Source organism: Echinops telfairi, unplaced genomic scaffold, assembly GCF_000313985.2.
Source record: "Echinops telfairi isolate 266 unplaced genomic scaffold, ASM31398v2 ScPeMD7_1;HRSCAF=3_0, whole genome shotgun sequence".
Lineage (NCBI taxonomy): Eukaryota > Metazoa > Chordata > Mammalia > Afrosoricida > Tenrecidae > Echinops > Echinops telfairi.
The window spans coordinates 69403-93100 of record NW_022103896.1 but is presented as its reverse complement, the minus strand read 5'-3'; the positions used below and the strand labels follow the sequence as shown (position 1 = coordinate 93100).

At 43.5% G+C, this 23698-nt stretch overlaps 1 protein-coding gene and 1 pseudogene across 3 annotated transcripts in view; one reads left to right on the top strand and one right to left on the bottom strand.

Annotated features, from left to right (window-relative positions):
- Window positions 1–13191: 13191 nt before the first annotated feature.
- The window catches only part of ZNF250 (zinc finger protein 250), a 36156-nt gene continuing 25649 nt past the window's right edge, over window positions 13192–23698 (bottom strand). For all 3 annotated transcript variants that reach the window (XM_030888025.2, XM_045286915.1, XM_045286953.1), the window contains one exon: window positions 13192–15908. In XM_030888025.2, coding sequence (XP_030743885.2) covers window positions 14584–15908 — 1325 coding nt within the window. In that variant the 3' untranslated portion in view covers window positions 13192–14583. The remainder of the gene's footprint in view (window positions 15909–23698) is intronic.
- LOC115872882 overlaps window positions 22064–23698 on the top strand; it is a 5848-nt pseudogene continuing 4213 nt past the window's right edge.

Here is a 23698-nt window from a genome sequence, read left to right as displayed (position 1 = left end):
CTGGAAGAGTCATAGAAATTGACTACATCTCAGGCTACCCCCTATCTCTCCTAGCTATTAACCCATTCATACTTAAGGAATTAACTCCACCCACTCCCTTTCTGTGAGGAACATAAGGATTTCTCTTAAGTTGTCTCCCCAAAATATGTACCAGACTTAGCTGCTTAAGAGTGACTTTACAATAGGTGATCAGCAAAAGTAGGTCAGAGGTTATTCTCCTTAACATCAGCCATCTATAGTGGCTAGACTATTAGTCTGACTCACCCTAAATAAGACCCACTCCCTTCTGATAAGGATAGTGGTGGTCTGTTTACTTGCAGGAGATACCAGAGAGGGCAAACCCGCCCAAGGATGACCAAGGTTAGATAGCCATTATCAGCTGTCTAAATCAAGCAGATGCCACTGTTTATCCCACAACAAATGTAGGCACACCCCTAGGTCATCCCCCTCCTATTGATTGTATTGCCTATGTCGCTACCCCTCCCTGTGACTTAGGTTATTGTCTGCTATCAGGAGACTTGCATGCCTCCCAGAATAGTAGTTGTCTGCTTTATTGTATGAGACACCAGAATGATCAAACTTGTTCAAGAATGAAATGTATTGTCCCTTTCTGTGATGTATGACTCTGTAATCAGATCCCCCTAAAGTGATATGATGCGTGGTTAGCAATAAATAATGACGCTCCCTGGTTCTCAAGAGGGTGGCTGGAGAAGGTGACTAAGGAGGACGAAGCAGCGGCTTCTTCTCTGACGACTGAGCCCCCTCCACGAGGACCATCAAGCTTAGCTGAGGTGAGCTATGCTACCATGAATTGCGTCTGACTCCATCCTTTAACTTTCATGCTCTCTATGACTTTACTGTAACCTCTACTTATTATCGCTGTACAATTGCGCCTACCGAACCTGTGATGTTTTGTGGGGTTCCCTCTTCCCCTTAACCCCACACCTTTCAGTCACACCTTCTATAATTAGAATGTTCACAATCACCATGAACTGTGTTCATAGTCACACCTGAATCATATAATCTGATTAACATCTTCCCAGACTCTGTCTCCCCCAAACCCATCAGGAAAACAGAAAAGTACTCAGTGGGGGATCTCCCCTTATTCGACTTTTTTTTGAAACTAAACACACCCATGGAAGCTTGTAGTATTAAATTAAAAAATTGAGTGGCACTAGGGGGGGGAGGGGGACCAGCCCCCACCCGCTGCTTGAACTCACTGGTTCGGTAAGTACAACTTCTGGGTTCAGTAATGCACAATTGTACGGTTGAGATATATAAGCATTATATTAAAGTCATCAAGAGCATGAGAGATATTACAATAATACAGTCAGACATATTACATGATAGCATTGCTCACCTCAGCCCAGCTTGGTGGTCCACGTGGAGAGAGGGGGAAGGGAAGGAGGGGAAGGGAAACAGGGAGAGGGGAGTGACCAGGGAGTGAGCAGCAAGGAGCTCAGAGTCAGAGAGAGAGCTATATTGCTGACTCACACCTATATACCTTTTGGGGGCAAGCCAGCCCACTAATTACAGGTAGAGGCATACGTCACAGGAAGGGGCTGCACTATAGGTTACACAGCAATGAGTGGGTGGTCTAGGGGTTGGTCTCTGGGTCTCCATAGGAACATTATCAGTAGGGTGCAAACCCCTCCTACAGGAGCCTGTCCATTGTCCCCAGAGGCAGGGAACAGGCCCACCCCTGTGGAGGGATGAGACAGCAGTCTGGCAACTGATTCCCTCAGGGGAGGGAATGCCTGCGCATCTGACCTTCCCCCACAGAAGCTGATTAAGGCAACTACTTTGTTTCTGTCACTTCCTGCTTTAGATATCCAATTTTGAATTTTTTTCATTCCTATGCAGTGCTCTGAGGAGACAACTATGTTCTTTGTTGTGAAGAATCATTCCAGTTGGAACATTGTGTGTCTGCATCCACAAGCAAAGTTAAATATAGAGCAGGCCATTCATCAAGACTGCAAGCAATGTGCACTAGCTCACGGGGTCAAACATCTTTCTCATTACCTGGTTGGGTTCTGTTTAACTCAGTCTTGACCATTCCCAACTATGTCAATGGGTACCAGTAGCAAGCTCAGGAATTCACATATACCTCTCCCCACTTCAGACCATCCGGCCTCTTCACAAGCTCATCAGCTCTAGCCCCCTGGGGCTAGGTCATGTCCATAGGCTCAGTATCTGCACAAATTTTCAAACTTCAGACCAGCCAGCTCTTCCTCTTCTCTCATCTTTAGTCTCTGTGGACTATGTCAACAGGTGCCAGTGCCAAAAATCAACCCATCTATTCATTTCTATCCTTCCCTCACTTCCACTGAACAAGTGAATACAAGTGCTCTGCCTGTTTAGGGGGAAACATAAATAAATAAATAAGCAAACAAATAAATACATTTTTCCCTTTCTTAAACTAAGATCAGGCAACTTCTGCAGCACAATCTCTACCCAATATCAGAGATATAAGTGCTCAGAACAAGAAGGGCTGGTCTCAATGAGTTAATCTCAGAATAAGATTAGAAGTTAGTCACATGGGTGTAAGCTATGGTTGGAGTGTTGAATGAACATTGGGAGAGGCAATTCACATAACCCTGGCTGTCTTGCATACTCTTGCTAGGTTCTCCAAGAATACTAAGACTCCTTTAAAAAAGTAAACATTTTATTGTGAAAGTTTTGTGTTAGTGCCTGAAATTAAAGGCATTTGGCTTGCAGTTAGAGACCTGATTGCATCTTAACCCTTGAAACAGCCCCGATGTCACCTTGTGTACTTCACATGCACATTTCTGACCACTGTGAATTACCAAGGTGAGATTTCAAAGAGACCGGGTAGGGCAGTAGCCGGATCAAATTCCCCGATACATTTGGGAAGGCAGGGCAGGGTACTTTGAAGATAAGAGAAATTGAAGTAGGAAGTTTGGTTTAAAGGTGTCCTCCCAGAACTAAGGCATGTAGATAGGGAACAATTAACATTCTGTTGGCCTCTCCCATTCCTCCAGCCTGTTGAATTGACAAAAACTCCTCATGATTACCTTTACCACAAAACTTGTATCAAAGACCTTGGAAAAAATAATTGCTAATATTTAACCTCAGATTTTGTATCTATACTATTGGTCTTATCCTGCTCTTTGGACCCAGGCAAAGCTTTGACGCCATGTCATTCTTTCCCACCCCTCTTTCTCTTTACCACATGAATAAAATTTTGTCTTCTTCACAGTTATAATTTTGTGATCATTTTCTTGTAGGATAATTCATAGCTGAAAGTTTACATAGCAAATTAGTTTTACAATCATTAGTTCATTGTCCATGACATTAGTTAGAATCCCTACAATATGTCAGTACTGTTTCCTCCCTGATTACCTGTTTCTGTCCGTCCAATTTCCTTGTCAATCTTGTCTTCTCATCTTTGGATTTGGGCAAATGTTGCCTCTTTGGTCTTGATTGTTCTAAGCTAAAACTGCTTTCTACTTGGATTGTTTCTTGGGGCTGTGTTTTCAGTGAACAATCTTCAGGAACGGTTGGATGTCTCCCTCAGGAATAAAAAACACAGGCTTGATCATGGCTCACGTTAAAAGAAGCAGATTCTCCAACCTCAGTATTCCACAGTGCATGAGCAATTTCTCCCAGAAGGATAAGTAGAAGGCTGGTCCTGTTAGGTAGCTAGCACAGGGACTGGGGTGTCTACTGCGCATGCTCAGAGGTTCTAGCTTCCAGCCAGGAAGGGGTGATACACCTAGGTGGGCATTACACCTGGATTGGCCCATCTGGACCAGGTGAATTCAATTCAGCCAATGGGGTCTACCAGAATCGTTGACCACACCTCCCAGCAGAGGACCTGAAAAGCCAGAATCCAGAGCCCTGTGGCACCTTCTACTTCTCAAGCTGCTCCTCGGAGGCCGTGCAGCATCTCCTCTGGCCTCAGGACTTCATGTGCAGGGATGAAGTGCCCTGAGGTGCCTGTGTAAAACCTGAAGCTTGGATCACAATCCAGGCTCTGGAGTGAATTCTTTCTCGTGTAAAGCCAAGGGCTGAGGTATATCTCCCACAAGAGAGATCTAACATACTGGTACCGTGTGACTCGGAGATAAAGGTAAGCTGGCTCCAGCTATTTTCCTGGAGTGGACCCTCACATCCTGGTCTCATGGGTTTTTGGGCACCTCTGGACGTTTCCCCCCCACCTCATCACCCTTGGGAGACAGCGCATAGCTGGAAAGGAAGCTGGGTTGAACTTCTCCCACCAAATCACCGCAGCGGATCGTCCCAGAACTGGCTCTCAGGGCCACGCGTAATGTATTGTGGTAGCCCCATCCGCATGTGTCTGTCTTTCCATCTATTCTTATTGGTATATGGGACTTTACGTCTGCCTTTCATGCCTTCCCCAGTCTTGATTTCTGGGATGGGATTGGGACCCTGTTGCCTGCAGGGTTGGAGAAATTCGATCCCCAAAGCCTTCTTGAGTCTCAGTGGTATGCTTTGTGTTCCAGCCATATAGATGGCCAGGCACACCCATGTAAACCCTGTTGGTTTCTGTAGGACTCTGGCTCCGGTGGCTGCCCCACCCCTTGTTTTCGACTAGGTCACGAGCTGCGGCCACCATTTCCCGAACCGCATGACTCTCCATTCCCTGGCAAAAATGGTGCCACCCAGGGTCTGCCATTTTGAATGTGGGGCAACGGAGCACGTGGCCCTGGCCAAGATGGCACCCACCGCTCCAAACATGGTGGGGTGGTGGTGCAAGGTGGCAGGTTGCTTGGGCCCCAGGAGTTAGCCCCACCTAGTCCCAGAGCCGGACACTTCCCTTCCCCCTCCATTCCCTTTAGCTTTCTCCTGGTTTTACAAACAAGCTGCTTTAGCATTCTGCCAGCGTGGGGTTGTTCTTTTCTTACTGGGTGGTTTTCCATTGCCCAAACCTAGGCCAAAGGCATTTGGAGGCCAAGCCACGCTAACTGTTGACTTTCGCCTTTCAGCAATACTGCCTTTAGCACTTTTTGGACAGCTCTTACTACAGCTCTGCTGCCACGATGTTCCAGCCAGAAATTCCAATTTCTCTAAAGGTTCCCCCAGCTGCTGGACAAACGTCTCCCCTTTAGTCGAGAGCCTGCTCCTGCTGGCAGGTGTCTTTGGAGGCCATGGGGCCACCCCAAACAGTGACCCTCCTAGCTTGTGGTCTAGAGAATGGTCTGGACCTACATAAACTGCAGAGACTGGTTCCCGATCCCTCACTCAGGCAGCTGGGGAGTTTGGTCCCCAGGCAGTTTACAAGCCTTTCACTCGAATTGAGTGGTTCTCAACCCTCCTAGTGCCACGACCCTTTAATACAGTTCCTCATGCTGTGGTGACCCCCAACCATAAAATTATTTTCATTGCTACTTCGTAACTGTCATTTTGCTACTGTTATGAACCGGGCAACTCCTGTGAAAGGGTCATTTGACTCCCAAAGGGGTCGCGACCCACAGGTTGAGAACTGCTGCTCTAATAGACCTGAAGCAAATGAAAAATGACTTGGGCAGTGACTCTAACAAACCCGAACTGTACATAGAACACTTCTAGCACCTCACCCTAGCCTATGATTTAACCTGGAAGGCTGTAATGGTCATCCTGGGACAAACTATGACAGGCTTTGAGAAAGAACCAGAGCTCAAAGGAGCTAGGACGTTTGCAGAGGAGTTACATGTGATGAATTAAAAGTACCCAGTAGGGGAAACAGCTGTGCCTTTAACAGATCCTGCTTGGAATCATAGTGATCCCGAGGACAAGTGGGCACGGAAACGTTTTCTGGTGTGCATCACAAGTGGACTAAAGTCAGGTAGGCAGAAGGCCATTAATTATGCCAGAATGACAGCGATTCACCAGGGCACTGCGGAACCTCCAGTGGGCTTTTTAGAGCGGCTAAAGGAGGCCCTGAAGAATCATACTGCCGTAGACGTAGACTCCTACGAGGGGCAAGTCTTACTCAGGGACAAGTTTCTCACACAGGTTGCACCAGACATTCGAAAGAAGCTCCAAAAATGAGTGCAGAAACCTGAAGGAGTTACCCTAGAGGAGATGGTTACTTGTGCTACTCTGGCTTTCTACAACAGGGAACAGGAAGGGGAGGTTCAGGCCAAGGAGAAGGAGAGAAGGAAGGACATCGCCCATGCCCAACCGCACCTGCTAACTGCCGGTCAACAGCCTCCCATGTGGGGAGAGGTCAGATGCTTACAGGCATCCTCCCTTAGGACGATCAGTTGCCAGACTGCAGTGGGCCCCCGCTCCCTGCTGTTAAGGACAATGGACAGGCCTGCAGTCATCTATTTGGTTCCTGTAGGTGGGGTTTACACCCTACTGATAATGGTTCCTATGGAAACCCAGAGAGCAGGTCAAAGTTAAGCTGCCATCCTAAATCTAGGATCTGCCCATCTTGTCACATGTATACCCCCAATCCCTCCTCCTCCTATTGCATGTATGCTCCTAGACCACCCCCTTCCATTCCTGTATAACCTATAGTGCAACCCCCTCCTGTGACGTATGTCTTTACCTGTAATTATTCACGCCCCCAAAGGTATATAGGCCTGGGTTAGCAAGAGAGAGCTCTCCTTCCCTCTCTCTCAGCTCCTCCCTTGACCTCTCCTTGACTCCCTCTCCTTCCGTTTCCCTTTTCCCTTGTCCTCCTTCCCTTCCCCCTTTCTCCACATGGACCACCAAGTGGGGCTGAGGTGAGCATTGCTACCATGGAATGTCTGATTCCATTATTTGACTCTCTCTTCTACCTCATGCTCTCGATGACTTTAATATAATATTTATATATCTCAACTGTACAATTGTGCTAATTAAATCCACGATTCGTGGGGGGGTGGTGGTGGTGGCTGGCTCCCCCACCTCAAAGCACACTCCCAGGTTTCCTAGACACGTGACCAAAGTGCCAAGTGCTATGTGCATTGGCAACTGGGCCATCGGGCACAGAACTGCTCTAGCCAGCATAGGCCTGCCCAAGTGCCATGCTGCCCTGCAGGCAAGCTGGCCACCAAGGTGTCCCTTGTTCTATGGCAGATACCCAAGAGTGAGGGCGCCCACAGGCCATTGAGCAGCTGTTCATTGAAGACTGGCCCGGCCCAGCCAGCAAAGCAGCAGGAGAGCTGTAGCAGGTCTGGAACCTCAGGTGATCACTGTGGCAGCAAGGTCAGTGGTTAGATATTGGGCTGCCTATCCTGTCCTCACCTTCCCTGGATGCTGGGCACCATTCACAGGTGTGACTGGAAGCTGTTGCAGCCAGACCCCTCAGAAGTGGAGCATACAGACATGCACCCCTGAAAGCTGTGGGGGGGGGTGTTTCTTTGCCACCTCAGGACAGATAAGGGCTCCACTGAGAACTCTTCTGCAGACCCCTCACAGCCTTTAAGCCAGTGGATGCTTTTACTCCATTTCTGGGTTTACAGTGAACAAACGCCCATGCCTGTCAATCCTAAGATTTTTTTCTTACTTCCCGTGACACTAACCTACCTCCAATGGGACTGCCACCTCGCAACTTTACCTGTCTCACCTAAACTGTTCACCTGTTTGGTCCCCCCCACCCCCATAAGTTCTCAGGTTACCAAGGTATCTGAACCAAGTGTGGCAGCCTCAGGACCACCAGCTCCTGGACCACCTCAACCTTAGCCATCCTGGGCCCTGAATGGACAACCCCTTCTAACAAGAGTAGGAAGGGTGTGGACCCAAAGACCCGCTCTGCCCCTTCTGCCAGCAGTAAGTTGCTAGGGATGTTTTTTTTCCCAGTACCCCAAGTATTTGGGTCCATACCTCTTCAACGGCATAATGTTAGGTAGCTAGCCCAGGGACTGGGGTGTCCATTGCACATGCTCAGAGGTTCGAGCTTCCAACCAGGAAGATACGTACACCTAGGTGGATGTTACACCTGGATTGGCCCTTCTGGACCAGGTGAATTCAATTTAGCCAATGGGGTCGACCAGGATCGTCGTCCACGCCTACCAGCTGAGGACTGAAAAGCTAGATTCCAGACCCTTCTGCTTCTCAAGCTGCTCCTCGGAAGCTGTGCAGCATCTCCTGTGGCTTCAGGACTCCATGTGTGGGGGTGAAGTGCCCTGAGGGCACCTGGGTAAAACCTGAAATTTCTTCAATCCCTTATGAAACTCACTTGGATCACAATCCAGACTTCGGAGTGAATTCTTTCTCGAGTGAAGCCAAGGACTGAGGTATTTCTCCCACGAGAGAGATCTAGCAGTCCCTACGATATGGAGGTTAAAGATGTCCTTAATATATAACTTAAAAAAAATCATTTTATTAGGGGCTCATACGACTCTTATCACAATCCATACATACATCAATTGTGAAAAGCACATTTGTACATTCATTGCCCTCATCATTCTCAAAACATTTGCTCTCCACTTAAGCCCCAGGCATCAGGTCCTCATTTTTTGCTCCTCCCTTCCCGCTCTCTGCTCCCCCCTCCCTCATGAACCCTTGATAAAATATATAATATGACAAAATATATAACTTTCAAACTGCTTTGCCACTCTATTATTGCTGGCATCAAGTACTCCTCCCTAGAATACACTCCCAATCAAATCTGTGTTTCATAATTTGCTTCAATATCTCACAGAACTCATGACATGTCAAGGAAATGTCATACACAGTTGTGGAGACTGGCAGGTTCAAAATCTGTGACACTAGTATGGATGGTTTTCCGGACTCATGGCTGCTGGATAAGACAAATTCAAATTGGTAGGTTAGATGACAAGATTCCAGTTCAAAAGGCTACAGAATCCAGCAAATCCGGTCAGACCATAGGTTCAACTCTGAAAGAGAACTGAATGTCAGATGGAGACGAACCAGATGCAGGATTCAGAGCAAAAGAGCAAACCAGCAGAGCATTCCTATATATTGGAAATAGACTACACCTGAAAGAAACTAAGGGTCACCACCTTTGAATCACATCCTCGAATAAGATAAATTCCATCCTAATCCTGCCTCATTAAAATGATGGACAACTCACATCACAATGGGTACATAAACACAACTGGAAGCTAGGATTTACATCACATAATGAAGGAGTAGCTAAGGCAAATGGCAGAAATAACGAGATAAAAAAGCTGAACAGAAAATTTCAGTGGGTATCTAAAAAACACAAATTATTATAATAGAATGTGCAAAGTCTTGGAGTCAGAAAGCCAAAAATAAAGAGTCTGCTCAGCACATCTCAAGCTGAAAAAAACCGAAGGAAAAGTCCAGGCCTCGTGTTTCAATGTTGAAGGGTTCCATGAGATTCCACATAGAACAATGCTGAAAGCATCAAAAGAAGAAGGAATAGTCATTGTACCAAAAAGAAGTTTTGGAACAACACACGTGAGGCAGAATGCCTGAATTACTGTGCCCTTGGTTATGTCCTGGGTGTTGGGTTGGGCTTCCTATAGTGATTTCATGATATTGGATCTACAAATGAGAACCTGAGGCTCGGGAATGGTAAAATGCTTGCCTGAGGTCACAGAGCAGTTTGAGACGGGGATGGGTTCAGACCACCTGTCAGATTATCATTATCCAAAGACAGGTATGATCTTTACCCTTGTTTCCTGGCAGGTAATCTCCAAGTTCTTGGAAGTCTAACTTGATAGTGTTTTTTGTTTATTGGGAACCTTGGGCCAGACTAGATAATCTATTCTAACAATATGATTTATAGTGGGAGGCTTGGGCCATGTAATGTAAACTCAATCTCAGGAGGGGCTGGACACCAAAGTGAACTCTATAGGTAACCATGCCTATATGACTAATCCCCAATAATATGCATTTGTATTCTTGTGGGTTCCAGCCCCACAGTTGAATGGGTCATTAGGAGCAACGTGTGCAATTATAGGGGGAGAAAAAGGAGACAGGAAAGTAAGACACAGGGGAGAAGAGAAATCTTGAGTTTATTCAACAATGGGGTTAAATAGTAATGAGGCCTGCAATCCTCTAGTTAGCACATGCACATTAGAATGAGCCTTAACTCCAGAACAGGGTTGGGTCATATCACTGTGTCCATAATCTGGCACATGCTAGGTATAAAGCAACCACCTTGTGACCCAGAGCTTAGCTGGAAAGAAACAGAAGCAGCTACACCACAGAGCTAAGAAGAAACCTGCAGGCTTAGGGACTATGCAACCAAGTGAAAGAAACATTAGTAACCAAGTACTCCCTGATTAGCATTTGGCCTTTCAGCAAGTAAAATTCCAAGGCAAGTTTATAGGTGGCTTTTTTAATTCTACCGTTGTTTAGTAAAACTTGCATGTTGCGGGGGTGGGATGATTGTATTATTATATAAAATAAATGCGATCTGTGCCCAAGTGTGTCTTTAAGTTGATTTGTAGATTACCTGAGACAGATGCATATGGTTCTTATTCAGCCTTAGTGTAAGAAATGGTCTGAAACCTTTTCCATGACTTAAAAACTGCATGAGCTGCAAGTGATGGTGGTCGTCAAGAAGAATTTGTTGCAAACATTACTTGGTTGGTTCAAACATTTGAAAGTGAGGTCAACTTTCCATAATATCAAAGGGGAAATTTGAAGATGTACGCTATCAAATATTTCATTTTACTTGGGTCCATAATCAATGCCCATGAAAACAAGTCATGAAATTAAATATTTCATATTTGGAAAATCTGAAAAATCCCTCTTTAAAGTGTGTGCCTAACCCAAGCCATGGTATCCTCCATTGCCTTATATGCATATGAAAGCTGGATAAGGATTAAGAAAGACTATAAAAGAATTGATACATTTGAATGATAGTGTTGGTAAAGAATACTGAATATACCATGGACTGCCAGAAGAACAAACAAATCTGTTTGGAAGAAGTATAGCTAGAATGCTTCTTAGAAGTGAGCATGGCTATCTTAAAGGCTTGAAGATAAACAAGCGACCATCTAGATGAGAAGCAACAAAGCCCACATGGAAGTAGCACACCAGCCTGTGTGATCACGAGGTGTCGATGGGATTAGGTATCAGTCATCAAAGAACAAAAAATCATATCATTGTGAATGATGGGGCATGCGGAGTGGGGACCCAAAGCCCATTTGTAGGCCACTGGACATCCCCTTACAGAAGAGTGGCGGGGAGGAGACCAGCCAGTCAGGGTGCAGTATAGCACTGATGAAACATACAACTTTCCTCTAGTTCTTTAATGCTTCCTCCCCACACCCCCCACTATCATTATCCAAATTCTACCTTACAAATCCGGCTAGACCATAGGATGTACACTGGTACAGATAATGAACTGGAAACACAGGGAATCCAGGAAAGATAAACCTCTCAGGACCAATAATGAGAGTAGTGATACCGGGAGGGTAAGGGTAAGGTGCAGTAGAAAGTGGGAACTAATTGTGAGGATCTACATATAACCTCCTCCCTGGGGGATGGACAACAGAAAAGTGGGTGAAGGGAGATGTTGGACAGTGTAAGACATAACAAAATAATAATTTATAAAATTATCAAGGGTTCATGAGGGAGGGGAAAAAATGAGGAGCTGATACCAATGGCTCAAGTAGAAAGAAAATGTTTTGAGAATGATGGCAATTAATGTACAAATGTGCTTGACACAATGGATGTATGTATGGATTGTGATGAGTCGTATGAGCCCCCAATAAAATGATTTAAAAAAAAAAAAAAGAAAGAAAAGAAGTGAGGATGGCATGACTTCATATCTCCTGTACTTCGGATATATGATCATGAGGGCCCGCTTCCTAAAGAAAGACATCATGCTTGGTAAAGTAGAGGGTCAGAGGGGGAAAAACAGGAAGACCATTAAGAAGATGAAGCGAACAGTGAGGACAACTATGGGTTCAAACAGCAACAATCCTGGGGATGGAGTGTTTTGTTCTGCTGTAAACAGGGCCACTATGCATCAGGATTGACTCAGTGGTATCTAACAGAAGGTAAACACAAATTGCAACCCATGGACTTCTTACAATGCCATCAGTAGCACATGAAATTATGAATTTCCCCTGGATATTACAGGGTAATTTCCACTAGTTGATTAGGAGAAGGTGGAAATTTGTTTTAGAATTGGCACACTTAGTCTCTTTCTATTTTCTAGCTGTTGGAAAGGTAGAATGCCCACATGTTCTGGAAGGTGGCTCAGTTCATAGTTCAATCAAAACCTGAGCCCTGTACGCTCATAAATGGCACACGGAAAGCTTAAATCAGAAGGAAAAGCAAAAGGATTTCTGAGCACACTCCATATAAGAAGGTAGGAAAGCAAAATATATATTTCAGAATGATTTCCCTGAAAACCATTTAGAGGCAACCCCCATTATTGGAGGATTTAGAAATCCACAATGACTCATACTGTGTAACTTAAATGATCCTGTAATACAGTGGTTCTCAACCTCCCTAATGCCACAACCCTTTAATACAGTTCTCCATGTTGTGGTGACACCCACCCCCCCCAGCCCAGCCATAACATTATTTCTGTTGATACTTCATCACTGTCATTTTGCTACTGTTATGAATTGGGCGGCCCCTGTGAAAGGGTCGTTGGATTCCCCAAAGGGGTTGTGACCCACAGGTTGAGAACTGCTGCTGTAATACATATCTAGGGACTTACTAGACAAGTCTTGTTGTATTCTGAATGTAATCCACCTTTTATACTCATCTTGAGGGAATATGACTTTGTCTCTTACTCTACCTTGTCCATATATGTAGAAATACTGACCCGAGTTGTGGAAGACTGTGAGCAATAACCACTGAATAAGCTACTAGCTGTGGAATCTGTGGCTTCCTGTTGTGGAGAACTTCTGAGCTAACATGTCAGGTATCATAGTTCTTCTGAAGTAACACCTCAGTGATGTTATCCTCTCTCTGAAATGAAACCTCAGTGATCTCCACTTCACAGAGAAGGCGCAGTGTGCTCTTGCCTGCATTAAAGAATATTGCTATGGACTTAAAAGGTCAACACCCTAGCTTCTCATTTTCCCGAGACATGGATAATTTTTTCAAAGGAGGGAAAAATCTTTCTCCTTCTACTAGTACTTAACATATTTTTTTCTTTTTAAAAGAAAATATATATTATTGGAGTTACTACATATATAATTTCCTACTTCAATCATGCCATGCAGTATGGTACAATTGCTACCACAATCAGTTTCCAAATTTTCTTTTCTTTCCTGAATTCCTTAACCCTTTTGCCCCCAATCCCCCACCCCCAGAAACCCTCATTCTATTTGCTGTCCCTAAAGGTTAATCAATCCTGGGTTAGTACTTAAAATCTTTATAAGATTAATATGCTTTGAATCTCCTGCAACATTTGTTATTTTTGTGGCTTGCTGAAAAGAGAAATGGATCCTTTACAAATTAAATTACAAATAATTTTGATCATCTTAAACACAAAACTTTAATTGTGAGTAAGTTTCACTCATCATAGTATATGGCAATACACTAATTTTTTTATTTCAATAAAAATTAAAACACAAAACACAAAAATCAAAACTGTCAAACTAAAAAGAGCTATTTGAATTTGAGGATTTGGTTGTTAATAAAATATACATTAAATGTACTGTCTTTTCGATAACTATTAAAAAACAAAACACTGTAAGGTTTAAAGAGGCACCCATTTGGTGTAGCAGCGATGGGGTTGGGCTCTGAGTATGGAGTTCCCCTCATGCACCTTCATGGGGTTCATGGGCCTGAGACACCCTGCAGTTTTGGGCACAGGCTCTGAAGGTTTTAAGAGTGGGTTTTTAGTTGAATTTTCACTAAAAAAGACAAGACCTTCTTTGTGATCTTGAAGAAAGTTAAAGCACCAGATAAAAGGGTCTATATATTTACCAAATTTGTCCCTAATGTATAGCTAGCATTTTCCCCCATACATAACAGGTAGTTTCACGTGCTTAGGGTTTCTAGCCATTTCACATAGCATCTAAGAACAAATGTCTACACTGACACACACAGCACTTTGTCAACAGAATACTGAAAACAGCCACACACTTAGAGTCTCATGCTCACTGACGTCAAGTCAATTATGACTCACACCAACCCCACAGGACAGAAGTGAGCCACCCCGTGGGTGTCTTAGGCTGCATGTCTTTACAGGAGCAGAAAGCCTCATTTTTCTTCCCTGGAGCAGCTGGTAAGTTTGAACAACTGACCAACACAAAACCCACTCAGTTACACCACCAGAGCTCCTCAAAATCAGGATGGCCAGTTATAGTTAGGAAAGGCATGTAATTAATGTTCGATGGAAAGTAAGTTCTTTTGGAATATAAGGAAGCTTAACTGTGACAACTGTTCTAATATTTTAACCTCCTTTAAATATTTGCTTTAAATGAACCCTCTAATGAAAATATGGATAACCTTTGGAAAAATTGACTCTAACATTATGGTTCTTATGTAATATACCTGTGAGATGTTGAACTAACCTCCAGACATTCTCCAAAGATTTCCATAAAAAGGATATACCCAGAACTTATCTTTGGAGTTATTTTCTCACACTGAATCACCATAGATGGGCTTCCTGCAGAATTAACCGAAGCATCTCCTGAGCTGAAGACTTCTCACAGTGCTGTGTGTAATGTGTTTCTCTGAATGTGAATATTCTCCTGGCTTTGTGGCAGCTGAGGGTTACAGTTTCTTGTGTACTTTCTGGTGCTGAATCAGATGCCCATGTTGGTTGAAGGCGCGCCCACACTCGCCACACTCATAAGGCTTCTCACCTGTGTGAATCCTCTGGTGCTGGATAAGCACAGAGTACTGGCTGAAGGACTTTCCACAGCTATTGCACTCATACGGTTTCTCACCTGTGTGGGTCCTCAAGTGCACAATCAGAGTTGCTTTCAGGCTGAAGGCTTTGCCACATTCCATGCATTCAAAGGGCTTCTCACCTGTGTGGATTCTCTCATGTTGAATTAGAGATCTGCGTGCACTGAATGCATGCCCACACTCACTGCAAACGTAGGGTTTCTCTCCGGTGTGGATCCTCTGGTGCTGAATCAGGTGTGAGTGTTGAACAAAGGCCTTCCCACACTCATAGCACTCATAGGGCTTCTCCTCAGTGTGGATCCGCTCATGGTTCATCAAGGTGGATCGGTGGCTGAAGGTCTTCCCACATTCACTACACTCATAGGGCTTCTCCCCAGTGTGTACATTGTGATGCTGAATGAGAACCGAGCGGTCACTGAAGGCTTTCCCACATTCACTACATGTGTAAGGCTTCTCTCCAGTGTGTATCCTCTGATGCTGGATAAGTGTCCTCTTCACACTGAAGGTCTTCCCACACTCATTGCACTCATAAGGCTTCTCACCTGTGTGCACCCTCTGATGGCTCCGCAACACTGTACTGTGGTTAAAGGCTTTCCCACATATTGGACACACATATGGCCGTTCTCCAGTGTGGATCCGCTGGTGTTGAATAAGATGTGATAGCTGAGTGAAGGCTTTTCTACATTCAAGGCATTCATGAGGCTTCTCTCCTGTGTGTATTTTATGATGTTGGGCAAGATCTGAGCTCACTCTGAAGGCTTTCCCACATTCGTTACACTCATAGGGCTTTTCTCCCGTGTGAATTCTCCTGTGTTTACTGAGGACTGAGCTTTGGCTAAAGGCTTTCCCACATACACTGCATATATATGGCTTCTCCCCAGTGTGGATTCTCTGATGTTGAAGGAGATGGGAGCTCCGACCAAAGGATTTTCCACATTCAATGCACTTGTAGGGTTTCTCTCCATTAGGAACCACTGGATGCTGAGTAAGGAGCAAGTTCTGGCTTGAGATTTGAACTTTCTGATGGCCAATGCAGTTTAAACCCAGATAGAAGCTTCTCTCAATTTCACTGGACTCTTGATCAGTTCTCCCCATGGGAGTTTCCCCCAGAATCACAGATATTTCCTCTGAAATCAAAGGCTTCATAATCAAATTCCTATTTTGGTTCTCTTTCTTGGTTTCACATTCTGAAACAAATCAAAAGTGAAAATGTTAACACTATTTGCAAATGTAGAGTAAATAGAACTCTAGAACTGGTTTTGCTGTTGAAAAGTTAAAGGGACAACCAACTAGAAATAAGATGACATATATTTAAACAGGAAGGCTAAGTGAAGGGTTTGAGAGAATGATGTAAACTCTAGTTTGAGCCTATTGTTGCCTGTATCCTTGCCCTCTCCACAGCTCTACTGTGAACCAGGTTTTCAGAGGCACTTTGGAGGAAATAAATGTTGTGATTTAGAAAGCTTTGCAGGACAGACATCAGGAGCACATAGATGGGATGCCTGATCAAGGAAATGTATAGGAGAGGTGTGAGCTTATTGTACACAAGTCAGCAGGAGGATGTAGTCCTAGGGACGAGGACCCAACACACTTATATGTTGCAGGTGTAGAAGAGTTTGTTATCTTTTATTTGTAGAAGGTAATATTATGTGAAAAATACATTGTTAAGGTAAAGAATGCAGATAGAGATGTGAAGATAATCTCTTGCTAAGTTTAGGCAGAGATAACAAGTGCTTGGAAGTAGCAGTATAGATGGGGAAGAATTGGTCTCAAAAGTCAAAGGGCTCCATGGGCTGGCTCAGGGGCATGGGTGCTGAACATGATTGTTCATTAAATCACAGATAGAGACATTGAGGATATATGATAGCACATGCAAATGAGAGTGCACAGGGAACAGGCACTGGTTTGGAGAATGGGCTGTAGTCAGGGAATGATAGGACACACCATATATTAGGGCTGGAAGGAGCAGAAAGTCAACCCTTTATAGCCGCGACTGTCAACCTGTGGGTCATGACCCCTTAGGGGGTCAAACGACTCTTTCACAGGGGTCTCTCAATTCTTAACAGTAGCAAAATAACAGTGATGAAGTAGCAAAGAAAATAATTTTATGGTTAGGGGGGTCACCACAACATGAGGAACTGTATTAAAGGGTCGAGGCATTAGGAAGGTTAAGAACCACTGCTTTATAGTTTCCTGAAAGGGGAGGATTCATGGGTCTCTTCTATAGGTCAGAACAGCAGCAAGCCCCACCCACAGCACCCTATGACCTCTTGTATCCAGTTTCAGCCCTGAGCTTTGCAACACCAACTCCACCTTCAGTGTTGTCACCATTACCTTTCTAGAGTTTAATCTAGGGGCAGCATCTCAAAAGAAGTATATTATAAAATGATTGGTATTCCAGAATGAGAATATGAAAATAACCCAAATGTTTATCATTTGATGAACGAGCATATAAAATACGATAAATCCATAAAATGAAATATTAGGCAATAGAATGTAGTAAAGTATGGGTAGATGGTCCATCATGGACGAATCTTGAAAATATTATGTTAAATGAAAGAAATCACTCACAAAATATCACATATTATCTATTCAATTTATATTAATTTCAGAATAGGCATAGCTATAGAGATAGAGAGCATATTAGTGTTGCCAAGGGTTACTATGGACCAGAATCAACTCCATGGCATTGGGTTTGGCCTAAGGCTAGGAAAGGAGTTTCTTTTGAGGATAATGAAACTGTTCTAAAATTATGAAGGTTATACAGCTCTGAATATTGTACTTCAGTGAATTACTTACTATGGGTCTTGGAGTTATGGATAGTCTTGTAACTCCTACAGAATGACTGAGTGTGACTATGTAAATAGGGTGATTGTGACTCACCGAAGAGATTGGACAGTTTTTCCAATACAAATAAGGTACATGAAACCTTTGTGAGGATGGGACCAAGCACATAAGATGTATGGAATTCTAGTGAGAGGGCTGATCAGTTTTGCTAACCCTCTAGTGTACTTTCACTAAGAACCTCCTAGACCCAGGAGATAAAGCACTAACACTGGAGAAAGTATTGATGAGAAGAGGTAGCAGCAAGCATAGTAGAGTCAAGCAGCAGGAAAAAGCAGCAGTAGATCCCGGAGACTGGCACAAGATGGCACAGTTGGCTTCCTGGCCCACAGAGCTAGAGAATCAAGTACATAAAAGTAAGGAGAATTTAAGTGGGAGTGCTTCCAAGCTCTTATTGGTAGAACTGTAACACTTGTCTGAGCAGAGCAGAGGCCAAATCGAGGAGTGAGAAATCAAGGACTAAGAGGACTATCTGTGGACACTGTCAAAGAGGAGGTGTCCAGTCTGAAGAATTACCTCCTGATCCAAAATTGTACCGTTACTTCCCTAATAAACCCCTAAGTGTGAGAGTTTTATGTGACCACTGACTGACATTAATTATCAACCCCAGCGTAGAAATAAATAATGCCTGCCGTGAGAGGGATGATTGGCGTCAGAATTTGTAAAAGGTTGGACAGGAGGTATGTCTGACTTCCAATTCATAGGAATTAGCCTAGAAACTATTTGGCATGTAAATTATATTTTAAAATAATAGTTAAAAAAGAATACCGATAAAATGACTAGTCACCTATCATCTAATTTAAGAAAAAGAGTGATATCATAATCTTGGCAGTCCACTCTGCCTCCCTATGCCCTGACTTATTCTCTGTCCCCTCACATGCAGTTGGTATCCCAATTTTATTCATTCTTTGCTTTTGTAATACTGTCTTCCAAAACGTCTTTTGTTTTTTCACTCTTAAACAGTGTCCTTTGAAGAATAGATGTTCTTAATTTTTGAAAAGTCCAATTTATCAAAATTTTCGGCTTTTTGTATCTTTTTTTTGTATCTTATTAAAGAAATCTTTGCCTATCCTAACATCAAATTTTCTCTAAAGTTTTTTTTTAAAGTTGTATTCTATATCTAGGTCTGTGATTTGAGTTTATTTGTATTAACGGCGTGAGATACAAATCAGAGTTGAGTGGGTTTAAACTGTCAACCTTCTGGTTGGCAGCAAAGTGCTTAACCACTGTACCACCAGGGGTCCTTGCCCACTGACTCAATTAAATCCATAACACAGACTTTTGTTAGATTTATTCTTGTGTTCTCTTGTTTTTTTGTGTGTGTGCCATTTAAATTATGCTGCTTTTAAGTTTCAATTTCTGATTGCTCATTGCTGGTATATAGAATACAATGAATTTTTACATATTGAGTGTTATCCTTCCAAAATGCTAAACTCTCTCATTCTAATAGCATTTTAAAAAATAGAATCTTCAGGTTTTTCTGCAAATATGATCAGGTCATTTTCAAGGAGAATGTTTTCTTACTTGAATACGTTTTATTTCATTTTCTTGTCTATTACAATGGCTAAAACCATCAGTATAATTAATGTTGAACTGAAGTGACAGAGCAGGGACCCTTGCCTTGTTCTTGATTTTAGATATTATGATGTTGTAGATACGCCAGATACTCTTTATCACTAACTTTAGGGCAGCGGTTCTCAACCTGTGGGTTGCGACCCCTTTGGGGTGGGGGTTGTCAAATAACCCTTTCACAGAAGTCGCCCAATTCATAACAGCAGCAAAATGACAGTTATGAAGTAGCAACGAAAATAATTTTATGGTTGGGGTCACCACAACATGAGGAACTGTATTAAAGGGTTGAGGCATTAGGAAGGTTTAGAGCCACTGCTTTAGGGCAAATATATTTGTTTGAATGAAGGGGAAGGCAATATATAAAAAGAGGGAGGTCAGCAAAAAAGAAAATAAATAAATAAGGCTATTTCTGGGCTCTTAGTGTGATCACTGCGATAGGCCTTCTTAACAGACAGAGCTAGATAATATACAAATGCATAGTAACTCGTATGGTGTTATGTGGAAAACAGAAAGATTTCTTCCAAGTCTTCTCCCCCAAATAAGTTAGACTTAGGACACTGCTTACAGCTAATAATAAAAATTATTTCCCAAGGGGTGGGCCTGCTCCCTGCTGCTGGGGACAATGGACTCCCTAAGGCTTGTGACCATTAGCTTGCTTCCTGTAGGTGGGGTTTACACTCTACTGCTAATAGTTCCTATGGAGATCCAGAGAACGCTCAGAACATCCAAAGAAAAGCTGCCATCCTGAATCTAGGATCTGCCCATCTTGTCACATGCATACCCCCAATCCCTCCTCCTCCTATTGTGCATATGCCCCTAGACCACCCCCTTCCATTACTGTACTATCTATAGCACAACCCTTTCCTGTGATGTATATCTTCACCTGTAATTAGGGGGCTTGCATATCCCCAGAGAATATAAAAGCCTTGGTTTGCATTAAATATCGGCGCTCTCTCCACATGGATCACCAAGCGGGGCTGAGGTGAGCACTGCTACCATGAATTGTGTCTGACTTCATTATTTGATTATTTCTCTTCACTCTCACATGCTATGACTTTACAATAATCTTTACTTATTATCACTGTACAACTGCGCCTACTGGACCCGTGATGATGTGCTAGGGGCTGGCTTCCCCGTGCAGTATTAGTAGGTGCTGTTGGGTCAGTTCTGACCTATAGCAACTCTACATACAATAGAACAAAACATAGCCTAGTCTTGTCCTGTGCTCACAATTGTTTATATGTTTCAGTCCATTGTTGTAGCTACTGTGTCAATCTATCTCGTCATAGGTCTTTCTCTTATTTAACAAGAATATTGTTCTTTTCCAGGAACTTGTCTTTCCTGATAACATGTCCAAAGTATATGAGATAAAGTCTTGCCATCCTTGCTTCTAAGAAGCATTCTGGCTGTACCTTTTACAAAACAGATTTGTTAATTCGTTTGGCAGTCCTTGGTACTTTCCATAGTCTTCATCAGCACCACAATTCAGATGCATTGATTCTTCTTTTGTCTTTCTTATTCAATGTGCAACTTTCACATGCATACGAGATGACTGAAAATGCCGAGGCTTGGGTCAGGTACAACCTAGTCTTCAAAGTAACATCTTTGCTTTTCAACACCTTAAAGAGGCCTTGTGCAGCAGATTTACCCAATACAACGCATCATTTGATCCTTGACTGCTGCTTTCATGAGCATTGATTATAGATCCAAGCAAGATAAAAACCTTGACAACTTCATCTTTTTCAGTTGATCATGATGTTGTTTACTGTTCCAATTGTGAGGATCTTGGTTTTCTTTTACATTTACATAACCCATATAAATACACACATTTCTATAATTGTTTCTTTATTCATCTTTGCACACACACACACACACACACACACACTCCATTAAACTACACATGAGTTTATACTGATGTCTCTAGTACCTCCACTACAGGGCTCATTTTAGCTTTCCTTTCTTGAATATCCAATAGTGAGAAATTTAGCTACTGGTCCAGCAATTATTTACTTACTTGTTCAGCCTCAACATGCATGTAAAGCTAGTGTAGAATTGTTAATCTCTCTCCTTATGAGAAACAAATTTACCAGCTGGAAGACAGCGCTTACTATCCAAGTATTCCCATTGTTATGAATGTCCAACTTATGGACAAACTGAATGTGCCCTTTACTGTTATGTCAATTTACTTTCACTTTGATTGGATCAACCTTCTGCAAAACAAATCCTTCATTACAATCATCTTTATAGCTTTACTTGAAGCTTGAAAAGGTGCTGAGCCATTTCTTGCATGAAAGTAAGGCTTAGTAAGTATATGGCCGGATCAATACCAGGCTGGCTTCTAGCAGCAAGTGACCTTGAATCTCACACACAAACCTGCGGGGCTGACCAGAGTTGGCTAATGGCCCACTTTATTCTTGACCCGCTGCTCTGCACCCAGCTCGGCCAGTTTGGCTCAGTGCCCGCTTTGTTCTTGGCCCACCGCTCGCTCTGCACCCGCACAAATGAATACACCCAGAACCAGGAATACACCTTACATTCCAGAAACCCGAACATACCTGTATCTCCCAATCCCTGACTACTTTACCTTATATGGACTCAAGACAGCCCAGTCACATGTTCCCTGGCCATATAAGCACCACCCCTGTAACCTGGGGTGCGACTCACTCAGCCTGGACACTGTGGACTGTGAGACTATGCCCAGGTTTGGTTTTTCTCCCCATTAATGCCTGTTTGTTCTAATTCGACTGATTTGGTTTCTGGTGCCTCTCAACTACCTTACTGCATGCAGCTGTTCTGACTTACCTACAAATTCTACTTAAAGATACACTTAGGGCTCTAGAGACAGTTCCACATAGCCTGTGAGCATGTGTGATCTGTGCACAGCCCCATAGCTACTGCTTACTGGTACTCGCAGCTCTTTTTCAAGATGCCTCAGGACGTGCACCATGGAGAGGAGGAGGTGAAGACGTTTTCCTTTCATGCAGTGATTACCCAACTCATGTCCCTCATCATCAATACCTTCAATCTCAATAGGAAAATTTCCTTCGGGAGTTCATCTCTAATGTTTCCGATGCCTTGGACAAGATTTGCTATGAGGGCCTGACAAACCCTTCCAAGTTGGACCGTGGTAGAGTCGAAAATTGACATCATTCCCAACCCTCGGAAATGCACGCTGAGTCTAGTGGATATAGGAATTGGCATGACCAAGGTACCAAAGCATTTATGGAGGGTATGCAGACTGATGTCGACATCTCCATGCTTTTATTCTGCCTACCTAGTGGCAGAGAGAGTGGTTGTGATCACAAGACACAATGATGATGAGCAGTATGCTTGGGAGTCTTCTGCTGGGGGTGTCATTCACTGTCCATGCTGACCGGGGTAAGACTGTTGGTTGGGGAACTAAAGTGATTCTGCACCTCGAAGATTACAAAGAGTACCCGGAGGCGAGGAGAGTCAAAGAAGCAGTGAAGAAGCACTCACAGTTTATAGGCTACCCCATCACCTTTAGCAGGAGAAGGAACTCAAGAAGGAAATCAGTGATTAAACAGAGGAAGATAAAGGTGAGGAGGAAGAAGAATAAATAAGAAGGAAGAAGAAGAGAAACCCGAGACTGAAACATGAGCTCAGATAGTGGTTAGGGCAACAAGAAGATTAAGGAGAAATATATTGACTGGGAAGAACTAAACAAGCCCAAGCCCATTTGGACCAGAAATCCTAATGGCATCACCCAGGAGGAGTATGGAGAATTCTCTAAGTTTTACTAATGACTGGGAAGACCACTTGGCAGTCAACCACATATCTGTAGGTCAATTGGAGTTCAGGGCACTGCTGTTTATCCTCTGCTGGGCTCCATTAGACTTCTTTGGGGACAAGAAGAACATTAAGCTTTATGCCCCCTGGGTGTTCATTAAGGAAAGCCATGAACAGAGTACCTCAACTTCATCCGTGGTGCAGTCGACTCTGAGGACCTACCCCTCATTATCTCCAGAGAGATGCTCTAGCAGCAAAATCTTGAAGGTCATCCACAAAAATATTGCCAAGAAGTGCTTTGCACTCTTTTCTGAGTTCACAGACACAAGAACTAGAAGAAACTTACGAGGCCTTCTCCAAAAACCAGAAGCTTGGCATCCACGAGGACTCCATTGGCGTCACTCCTCCCATTCTAGGGATGAGATGACTTCCCTCTCAGAATGTATCTCCTGCAGGAAGGAGGTACAGAAGTCTACCGATTATATCACTGCTGAGAGCAAAGAGTGGGTGGCAAGTTCTACTTTTGTGCAGCAAATATGGAAATGAGGCTTTGAGGTAGTCTACATGACCAAACCTATCGAAGAGTACTGTGTGCAGTAGCTCAAGGAGTTTGATGGGAAGAGTCTGGTCTCAGTGAACAAGGATGGCCTCGAGCTACCTGAGGATGAAGAAAATGGAAGAAAGCAAGGTCAAATTTGAGAACATTTGCAAGCTGATGAAAGAAATTTTGGATAAGAAGGTTGGAAAGGTGACAATCTTCAATAGCCTGTGTCTTCACCCTGCTGCATTGTGACTAGTACATATGGCTGGA